Source organism: Acinonyx jubatus, chromosome A3 (assembly GCF_027475565.1).
Source record: "Acinonyx jubatus isolate Ajub_Pintada_27869175 chromosome A3, VMU_Ajub_asm_v1.0, whole genome shotgun sequence".
NCBI classification, from domain to species: Eukaryota; Metazoa; Chordata; class Mammalia; order Carnivora; family Felidae; genus Acinonyx; species Acinonyx jubatus.
In genome coordinates this window covers 117637166-117649012 of record NC_069388.1, presented here as the reverse complement: position 1 = coordinate 117649012, position 11847 = coordinate 117637166, and the positions used below count along the sequence as shown (strand labels likewise).

Below are 11847 nucleotides of genomic sequence, written 5' to 3'. Positions count from 1 at the left end.
ACAAAAAAAAGTCACATATAATAAATATTTACATAGTACTTCTACTCTTATTTAGTTTCTGGACTAATTGTTTAGTTTTATAAGTAAAAATCACACATCCAAAGATGAGTTCAATTAAACTTGTAAAAGTGTACTTTATCATTATATATACTTCCTTAGAATAAAGTAATACTTCTTACCTTCTGGAGTTGGAATGCACCCCAAGAAAATGAAAGAAAGAAAAAAAAAAGCTTTTAATTTTAACAATAAAACCAAAAAGTAAACTCTCCCTTCCCCTCCCAGCAATATCCACAATTCTTCAAATTAGCACCTTCCCCCCACTTTGCTATATAGAACATTCATTTCTTCTTTAGAATTTACAAGTTAGCCCAAAATATCACGTTGTCTAGACATGCACAGTTAAACTCAGATAAATAGTCTAAACCATTTCAGATAACAACTGCATACCTTAATTATGTGACAAACTAAAACTATTAAAGCAGTTTTGAGTCAAATGTGGATACAATGAGTATTCTTTAATATTCTTCCCATGCATTTCAATTTCAAGGAGCCATCATAAAGCCATCAGCTATGGACCCTAAGGTTTATTAGTTTCCATAATGAATCCACTACTGTGAAGCTGAGTAACAATGAGTAAGAATACTCTTTTCTGTTAACATGCAAGCATTTGCGGATTTTTGTTTCTTCATTATTAAGCCTTTTTGACATCCCTATAAGGTTTGTGTGCTTGAAAGCAGACTGCAACAGGCAGATAAAGAAAGCACAGGCTGAATTCAAAGGTATCAGCTAACTTCAGATAAATATGGTATCAATTTAATCAATAAGGTTCTTCATTCTTAAACTTTCCTGTATATCACCTTAAGGCAATTCAGCTTGGCAAACAGTCCAATGATCTATTCTGCAGAGATAATGATTTCTGCTGAAAACTAGTAGAGAATGTTGACTTTATTACCCTTGCTACATATTTTACAAAAGAAGAGATGGGGAAAAAATTAGGTGCTCAGATTAGTTTTTGGTATGAGGTAAGCTAAAACATTATTTTAATACCATGTGAAAGAGATTATCTTGTTCATAAGTAAATGTATTAATACTAATTAGATGCAATTGGGACTCCTCCAAAGAGGTAAAATTTCAATCTAGCAATTGTTTATTGAGCATGATCTTTGTTAGATGGTTCCCAGGTTCTTTACAATTCCAACTCTAAAGGAGCTTGCTTGGGATACAAGACTGAGACTAAAAAAACAAAAAATCAACTCCTTGTTAGGGAACAAATTGGAGTTCTACAAAACAACAATATAAAGATCTGAATGTTCCATTACTGTAAATTCTTTAAAAATGTAGTGGCCCTTTCAGAAGTCAAGTTATTATAATGGCTGAGGTTTTTGTTCCAAATTCTTCCAGAAAGAAATTTACAGTTAGATAGCAACTACCCTGTTATTATGTACCAGCACATAATACAAGACTGATTTGAAAAATCGAGCAAATATACTAATCAAAAGAGTAGGAAGAACTAGGGATATACAGACAGTATGATATATTAATAAGAACAAAACCAGAAACAGTAAGCCTGGGTTTCTACCTTCACAGAACCAGTTGTCTGACCCTGACCAATCTCCATGGGCCTAAATTCTTCAATAATAAATTGACATGTAACGGTAATATCCCAATTAACTATTCCAGCTATAACATTCTGTGACTGAAATAATGTGACTGATTTGGAAAAGGGGTTGGGGAAGGGAGGCAAGGGTGAGGAATACAACAGGGTTTACCTTTCTGGGGGTACTGTTAATCAGGGCCATCATGCTGTAAACAGCTAGAGAAACTTCATTTGCAAAAAAATCCAATTTTTTAAATTATAATTTAAAAGCTAGGTAGTTGGCTACACTCTTTTATTAGCTACATAACTTATTCTCCCACATCAATTTTATGGTGTACAAGATTCAAATTCATGACTCACCAGAATTATTAATTATTGTATATCATGAACCCTTGGGACCACTCATAAATGGTCTAATTCAGAAAATAATCTGTGGATGATAAATTCATAATACCAAGAATCTTCCTAATTTCTCTTTCCTCTTCTACTTATGAATGGAAAGAAATAGTAGTAAGAGAAAAGGGTTTCAGAAAATAGTTATTTTTCTCTTCTTTGCTAAAAACTCTCTTTCTCTAATAGCATATATAAGAAGAGTCAAGGTAATACACTAAAGGATGAACAAAGCAGGTGAAGAAAACCTGGGGGGGGGGGGGGCGCAGGCACTAAAAGCAATGGCTAATTTAGAAGGAAGGCTTGAAGTCCTATACTTAAACATTAATGGCTGCCACAGCTGATGAAGGGGAGAAACCTGTTGTACAAGACTAAGGAAAGAAGTAGTGAAGAGTGATTAACAGTAAAGGATTCATGGGAATTGTATAAAACACACACAAACATTTGACTTATGGAGTATTCTGTGTATGTTTCACCAACAGTATTGCACACTTAATGTCTATGTTTAGTTGTTTGCTTTTCTGATAAGCCAAAATATTCAATTTGCACAGTCTCTTGAGTTCGTCTCTGTTGGATATATACTGCGTTGCTGAAGTAATAAAATGCCTAAGATTGACTTCAAAACAGTCCAGGGTGAGAGGACAATTTATAATTTAGCTGGAGAATGTATGCTTTTCTTTCCATTTGCAATTTTCTAGAAGTAAAAATTTATATTTAGGTAACTGTCTTCAGTATCTTATTAACCGAGACTTGTAACATAAGTGAAAGTACATTATCATGAAAGGAAAGGATGCATTTTTGGATTCTATAACACACCAGAACTCTTTACTCAATGATGTGCCAAACAGGTATTAGGTATTAATCTCTGAAAATAGACACCTACTCTATAGCTCCAGATCACTGTTACCTTTTAGCTGCGACCTTGAAATTTATACTATAACCATGCCCTACACCTGAATACCTCCTCACCCCTTGTAAGGTTCACAACTTTTTTTGAATCCACAAATACATGCTCAGTGAATCCTTTAACAACTCCTCACTTGTCCAGTTCATTCTTCAGTTTTTTTCTATAGTAAATAGCAGCTATATAATCAGGAAGCCTAGAAATCATTTTTTATTTCCTCTTTCCTTTTACCTTCCACATCCAATCCGCCAGCAAGTCCTGAAATATGTATCTTAAATCCATCTATTCTCCCCAGCACTACTTACCAAATCCAAACAAAACACCACCATAGTTTGCCTGCTCTAGTAAAGCAGCCCCTTTATTTGTCTCCTTAACCCTTTCAACTCCTACTGCTGCAGGCCATTCTTCATAAATTACATTCATCTAAATATATATATTTATCTAAATCATAATTCAGACTACATATCATCTTGTAATTATCAGATGCAAATGTTTGAGGCAGGTGTATTATTTCCTTTTGAGAACTGACTACACGTTTGGACAGAGTGATGCTTAAACATTTAACCAGTGGTTAAATCCATACTGGTTTACTGTGTTCTATTCACATCCAATTACTCATTTGGTACAAAAAACTGGCTCCGATTACAGAACTACTCAACATGGAGGTTTCAAACACTAGTCATAAAATATTTGTGTTAAGTAGCCTATACTAGACTATCTGTGATAAACCCCCTTCCTATAGTTTTAAAATGACTGAAAAACAAAGGCTACACCAAAATCTGGAATTCTATTCTAAGCCAAAGAAAAACACAATGATTTTGAACTGAAATTTGTGGATTAATTCATGTTTCCATGAACTCCACAAATTTAAAGCTCAATCCAATTTCATGATTTAAAATTGAGTGAGACTTGGTGAGAGCAGACCCACAATAGCCTCTCTTTCTGGCTGGTTGCACTAAAACTTGTAAAAATACAGAAAGCAACTTCCCACACAAAAATTTGTACGTGGATGTTCACAGTAGTATTATTCATAATAGCCAAAAAGTGAAAATAACCCCAATGCCCATCAACTGATGAATGGATAAATAAAATGTGGCATATGCATGCAATGGAATATTATTCAGCAATAAAGGAATAAAGTACTGATAAATAATACAATATGAATGAACCTTCAAATCTTTATACTATATGAAAGGAGCCAGTCAAAAAAGACCACATATTGTGTGATTCCATTTTATGAAATATCCAAAATTGGCAAATCCATGGTCAGAGAAAGCATATTAGAGGTTGCCTAAGGCTGCGGCACTGAGGGTGGGGCAAGGAAAAGGAATGACAACTAATACTGAAGGGTTTCTTTTGGGGATAATGGAAATGTTCTGTACAAATACATTAAATAATAAACCACTGAACCATATGCTTTAAAATGCTTTTATGGTGTGTTCATTATATGTCAATTTTTAAAAAGCAACTACCTTAAACATTAAAAATTAAGAAAGCTGGCACATTTGGGAAGTCTAATTTGATTTGTATGGGAGTATGTAGTAAAGAATTTACCTTTACCCAAAGAGAGGTCTGGTCTTTGCCCTTGGATTAAGAAATATTCACTAGGCCTTTTGAGAGACTTGAGCCAGCCAGATAACACTGGCAAAAGAAGGCAGCAGAGAGGGGACAGTAAAATAAAATATAAGGAAAAACAGAAAATAGTGAAATGGTAGAGTAAATCTAATCATGTCAATGATTATCAGATAGAATACTTCTTTAAAAAATACTATGTGCTGTCTATACAGTTTAGCTGGAGTGAAGATGGAAACAAATCAAGTAAAACAAAATGGTATATGGGGCCAGACAATGATTTCAGTTATTCTACTGAAAAACTACTGAAGGCTGTTGTGCTAGTTATCAATTTATTGACTTTTAGCTCCAAATCCAGCTTCCTTTGTCCTCTCTGTACTAGTGGAGCTGGACCCTATAAACACTTCTCCTCTGCCAGTTGGCTCAACGTTAAGTTTGTCAATAGTGCACTGGAGGAACACTACAGCATGAAAGGGCGCTTTTCTTTCTGGTTTTACTGTTACTGTTGCCTGCCTGCTCTTATGACACGCAGCACCCAGCAACATGAAGGACACTTGACGGCCCTCCACCTTCAGCAAGGTTCAGCAGAATGACTGTGGGTGGCTTCCCAGAAAATTCTGCTGGAGCCTCAGCTGGCTCCCAGTGAATGTGGGACAGGTGCCCAGCAGGAGGTTTTCCAACAAGTTCTCCTAATACTCAGTAGGGAGTTTCCTAAGTGCTAGCCCAGGCTACAGCACTAGTGAACTTTGTCATCCACGGGACCAGTCCTACCTTGTCCATTAAGATCTGAATAACAGCCTAGGGACATGGAGGGGTCTCCTTAGGTCACACTGCCTCAGCCCTGCAGGTACTGGCTGCTCCCTTTTAATAGTTAATTTCTGGTTAACAAATTAATAACTAGTTAACTTAGCAATTTCCCTGTTCAAATTACCATGTAGCTTCTGTCTGTTGACCAGACCCTGAGACTTATAAAACTGTACAGCTCAAAGACTGCAGAAAACCTCTTAAAAACTCTTAAGTTCTTAAAGGAACCAGTACCTCTGTCCTTCTCAGCCAGGAGCCAATCACTTACCTTTTAATACTATTTTTGTGACAAAATATATGTAACATACAAGTTACCATTTGAACCTTTTTTTAAAGTTTATTTATTTATTTTGGGGGGGAGGGGAGCAGAGAAAGAGGGAGAGAGAGAATCCTAAGCAGGCTCCACACTGCTAGAGTGGAGCCCGACGCAGGGTTCAATCTCACAAACCGTGAGATCACAACTGAGCCAAAATCAAAAGTCGGACACTATACCAACTGAACCACCCAGGTGCCCCCATTTGAACGATTTTTAAGTGTAGATTCCAGTGGCATGGAGTACATTCACAATGCTGGGCAACCATTACCACTGTCCATTTCCATAACTTTTTCATCATCCCAGAAAGAAACGTCATACTAATTAAACAATAACTCTTTATTCTTCCCTACTCTCAGTCCCCGGTAACCTCTATTCTACTTTCTGTCTCTGTATCAGTCCGCCTGTTCTAAGTATCTCATACAAATGGAACTGTACAATATCTGTCCTTTTTTTTCCTGTCATCACATCACTATTTGTCTTTTTGTGTCTTATTTCACTTAGCATGTTTTTAAGGTTTATCCGTGTAGTATGTATCCGAATTTCATTCTTTCTTAAGGCTGATAATATTCCACTGAAATTATATACTACGTTTTATTTATCCACTCATCTTTTAATGGACATTTAGGCTGTGTCCACTTTAATGTATTTTAAAATAAAACAATAGAATGTGGAATAATCAAACTTAAGTGAGCTTCTTCAAAATGGGGAAGATGGGGAAAACTACAAAGGGAAAAAAGAACTGAAAGCCACGTACTATGGATTGAGGAATGGAAATTAAACTGTAAAAAGCAGCACATCTTTAATAAAGATATTATCTATTTCATTCAGTAATCTAAAAACTTTAATGATTATAAGACTATCATTTAACACATCACTGCAGCAAGAGAATAAGCTGTAACTGCATCTGAATGTGATCTCCCAACTACTAATACTTCACATATATAACAAGTAGGTTTTCAATGTCTGACATATGCCAAACACAAAAGAGAAGGGGGACAAAGAGCAAATTTCACTCCTCATGGAGCTACCTTAATGTAAGCAATAGAGAAGCTTGATGACTTTTTTAAGATCACAAAAATATGTGACTTCAAACTTTAGGTGGTATGAAGAAATAAACAGAACACTATAATACACTAAAAAAGGAAATATGCTCTAACTTCTAAAGTTAGCCAAAGTGCTCTGAAAAAGACATATTCAAACTGACACGTAAAAAATAAGAGGTAACTGAGGTAAAAGCACATTCCTTGTTAAAAAGTCAGCATATGGGGCGCCTGGGTGGCTCAGTGGGTTAAGCGTCCGACTTCAGCTCAGGTCATGATCTCGCGGCCCATGAGTTCGAGCCCCGTGTCGGGCTCTGGGCTGCTGGCTCAGAGCCTGGAGCCTGCTTCCCATTCTGTGTCTCCCTCTCTCTCTGCCCCTCCCCCGTTCATGCTCTCTCTCTGTCCCAAAACTAAATAAACGTTAAAAAAAAAAAAAAAAGTCAGCATATACAAAGGCTGAAGTAAGAGCTTCCCTACATATTTGAGAATTGATAACATATAATATTTAAAGCTATGGGATTGGACAAAATTGCACTTAAGTTAGAAGGTAATGATCAAAGGAAAAAAAACTGAGAAGGAAGGAGGAGAGGAGAAATGTTTGTAATTGCTTCAGGTAACAGAGTTTCAAAAAGGAAGGCGTAGTCAACTGTGTTAAATAATGCTAAGTAGTAAGAGTAACTAGAAGTCCCATGGAGTTAACAAAATGGAAGTCAATGGTGACTTAGAAAGAACTGCTTTGTCGTTACACAATTGCATCACAACAATGTAGTTTAACCAAGAGCAGCTACTTATAAATTGTTATCACGAAGTGAAGCCAGAAGCTATTTTTGCTGACTCTACCATTTTGCTATTTTTTTCTAAATCTCTTTTTTTCCCCTTCTTTTATTTATTTACTATTCTTCACATATTTACTATTCTTGCCTGCTTCCTAGAAATGATAACGATAAGTGTAAAGTCACAGAGCTTTAGTATATTGGAGCCAGATGACCCTGCACCTGTCACTGAGACCTAAGGGACTGAGGGTAGTTTACTCTCTACACACCAGATATCCTGGTCTATGTCCCCGGTGTGCATCAAAAGTCCAATTTTAAGGGGGAAAAAAATGAAATCTCTTGCCCATTCATATTCTATAAAAACCCCATAGTGTTATAAAAAACATTAGAACACCTTAGCAGAGTTTGTTCCACAGAACCACAAAAATCACTACCTTTTGCTCCTGTAGCTTTGTACAAATTGATCTGTTATTACATGGACATTATGCTTTAATCTAATAAGTCTTATCTAATTCAAATAAAAATTTAGAATTATATCACTGATAAATTAAGTGACTAATTTTTTAATTTACAAAAATGTTTAAATGTTCACACAATTTCTGAGAGGCTTATGTTACATAAAGTGAAATACACTAATTTTACTTCATTCCTTCAAAGTCATAACACAAACCTATTTTATTCCCAGCCTATTGACGTTTGGCCACAAATCAAACAAAATTTTTTGAGCTCTGTTAGCAAACAAAGGCAAAAAACTGAATTTTGTATTCAAGAAGATGAGAATTACAATCTAGAACACACAACAGCTATTTATCAAAAAATGTATTACTGTCCGTTTACAAATATTTTACCATAGCTCATTATTACTCTGGCATCTGAGCTGAACAATTCTCCAGTGTGAAGGACCATCCAGCACAATGTGAGACATTTAGCATCTTGTTACCTGTTAAATGCCACCGTGCTCCTGTACTTTCTAGTCACTTTGACAATCAAACACAGCCCCATAAATTCTGAACACTTTCCCTAAGGGTGTTTACACAATACCACCCCCACTTGAGAAAACTAGTAGCAGTTTTAAAGCACTCCAACCTTTCCCATCTTAATGAAAATATCTCTCATGTAGACTCCCAGATTTCAATGTTAACAATACAAAGTATGTTGAACATAACTTTAACATTTCTTTTTTATTTTTTTAATGTTTTAACTTATTTTTGAGAGAGAGAGAGAGAGAGACAGAGGAAAAGTGGGGGAGGGGCAGAGAAGGGGAGACACAGAATCAGAAGCAGGCTCCAGGCTCTGAGCTGTCAGCACAGAGCCCTACGTGGGGCTCGAGCTTGTGAACAGCAAGATCATGACTTGAGCCGATGTCGGACACTTAACTGACTGAGCCACCCAGTTGCCCCAATTTTAACATTTCTTGATGACAGAAGGTCTTGTTGATGAAGTGACTATTACGTGCTATTGTAATAGAAGGATCTTAGAAATTAAAGTGTGTTTTATCTTTGGTCCTGTATTAATTGACCCCAAGCTGTTTCATTTGTACATATAACTATTATTTGAAATACATACTGCTCTATATGTACCTTTTCCATTTTATTCTTTTTGGCCAAGGTTATTTCTTCCTGGATTGTCTACTTCTAGCACTCTCCCTGCACTAGAGAATACGTGTTACATGCTACTGACCAAGTTTATTAAATTAAAAGCCTGAACTCATAGATGAAGGTTTGAAGATGGCTCCAGGCCTTCCTAAGAATTAAAGTGCATGGGATGGAAACAGATACATTCTAAGAATTTTTTTTTAAACATACTTGTGGTTTTATAACTGTGCTATGACTGAAAACTCCAGAGATCTGACAACTGAATAAATCAGAAATTAGCAAAGCAGTTATTACTAAATCATCAATCTTCAGGGCTAAAGTACACTGCTATATACTACAAAACACTCTAATCAAGTATTATAATTATTACTAATAATATTTAAGTAACTCACCTGATTTCTTTTAGTCCTTCTCTCTGGATAACTTGAAGAATTTCTTTATGACTCATGGGTGTATTGGGGTATTTTTCTAAGACCTGAGAAACAAGTATATAATAATAAATTATTTCTTATTTTAAGTTCTTATTATATGTATAATTATAGTTCTTATTCTTATAACTATGTATTAATTTCATCCAGCACATACATATCCAGGGACTTTTCATCCCTTTAATTTTGGGACAATAAGAAAAATGGAAAATTAATGGAATATAAACAGGTTCTTCTCTCTTAGTCACAAACAATATGTCAAGTCCTGAAACAGAAATGGATCAAAAAAGATTAAGATTAATAACTAAATTATTTATTAGTAGTGTTTAGTATAAAATTATGTACTTTCTGCCTCCACCCCCATGTCACATGCCTAACTGTGGATCTACTATAGGTAGTTTGAGATTATCATCCTTACATTCCCAGCAAAGCTGAGTATGGCATGAATGCTCAGTAAATTCTTAACCAAAACAAATGAACAATACAGTTGTAACAAAATTTCCTGGTTCTGGTAAAAAAGGAGTAAGCATAGTTTATCTCCTGCTGAATATGACTAAAAACCTGGACGGAATGCATGGAGCAGCTATCTGAGGTAGCAATCGGGTTGGAGTACAAAACCACAACTAGAAGTTTTACTAACCCCTAAGTGAGTTTCCTGATTTTATTTGCTCTGGGACCACTCAGTCTAAACTCAAAGGCAGTACAAATTCAGAACTGTCCACTAACAGCAGGCAGAAATGGCTCTCAAGAGAACTCTTCTCTTTTTTGATCTGAGGACCAGTAAAGGGGTCCCCTAGGGAGAGGCGGTTTTCTGAGGTTTCCCCCCTTTTTCTTGACCTATGCCCCCAGACAAGCCAAGACAGCATCCTTGGCAGTGGTGATACCAGCAATGGTTGAACAGGGACTGAAAATTCCAACAAAACAGAACCCTTCTAATCCCCTAGGTGTGAAGGGAATCCACATGGCTTATATTCTTTCTCTGTCATCCTATTGTTTGCCATCAAAGGCAGATGCAGTTGTGGAATATACAGCAAAACAGAGAAATGAAAGCCTCAGTGTCCAGCCATAGGACAAGGAAGAAGGGTCTGTAGGAGCCAGAAAGTTATCAGGGAGAAAGTTATTGCAAAGACAAAGGAGCCAAGAAAATAATACCACTAAGTTCCATAAACACTCCTGGGGTCACTCCAGAGCTATGCATGTGTGTGTCTGACCCTAATCATACTATCCGGTTCCCAAATTAGCCAGTAAGTGGTACACATGCAGAACAGATCAGAACGACTCTGCAAAGGCTTTGAAAACTAAATATTGGAATTTTAGTGCACAAAAGGTGGGTGGAAACTTGTGATCTGAACCTAACAAGTCAAATTAATACCTGCTTTAAAACCAAGTCAAATAAATACCTGCTTTAAATACCTGCAAAATTATTCTCCATTGGATTTAAATAAGACATACAATATGATAACATAACATTAAAATGTCTATATACAATCCAACATCACTTGACAACTGAACAACTAGGAAACTCTCAAGAACTCACAAGGGAAAAGACAACCTACACAGAATAAATCCAAGATGACAAAGACATTGGAATTATCAAAGACTTTAAAGCAATTATTATAACCATGCTTCGAGTAAGGAAGAGGGGGGTGCCTGGGTGGCTCAGTTGGTTAAGCATCCAACTTTGGCTCAGGTCATGATATTGCAGTTCTTGCAGGCTGAGCCCCACATCAGCCCTGTGCTGACAGTTCGGAACCCGGAGTCTGGAGCCTGCTTTGGATTCTGTGTCTCCCTCTCTCTCTGCCCCTACCCTGCTCACACACTTTCTTTCTCGAAAACAAATAAACATTAAAAAAAAAAAAAAAGTCAGGAATCGGGCCACCTAGCTGGCTTAGTCGGTGGAGCATGCAACTCTTGATCTCAGGGTTGTGAGCTGGAGCTCCATCCACGGGGTGTAGAGACTACTCAAAAATAAAATCTTAAAAAAAAAAAAAGTCAACAAGAATATTCTTGAAAGAAACAGACAAGAATATTCTTGAAAGAAACAGAGTGTCAGCAGAGAAATAAGATTAGTGTGTGTGTGTGTGTGTGTGTGTGTGTGTGTGTGTGTGTGTGTGAGACTGTGTGAAACAAAATAAAATTTTAGGACTAAAAAATACAATAACCAAAATAAAACCCAAAATTCCCTGGAGGCACTCAACTGCAGAATGGAGATAATGAAGAAAAGAGTCAGTGAACTTGAAGCTAAAGCAATAGAAATTATCCAATCTGATGAATAGACAGAAAAATGGTAGAAAAAATAAATGAACAGGGCTAATGGGAAAGAATCACAAAGTGTAACATTCATGTTATCAGAATCCCAAAAAGAGATGAGAAAGAGTGCAAAAACCGTATCTGAAGAAACAGCAGCAGAAAACTCCCCAAATTTGGT

The 11847-nt window shown here is 36.4% G+C and overlaps 1 protein-coding gene across 1 annotated transcript in view; it reads right to left on the bottom strand.

The window, feature by feature from the left end:
- Positions 1-11847, bottom strand: part of ASXL2 (ASXL transcriptional regulator 2) — a 130844-nt gene that overhangs the window by 73025 nt on the left and 45972 nt on the right. Inside the window, exon 2 of the mRNA XM_027033360.2 lies at positions 9384-9466. Coding sequence (XP_026889161.2) covers positions 9384-9466 — 83 coding nt within the window. The remainder of the gene's footprint in view (positions 1-9383; positions 9467-11847) is intronic.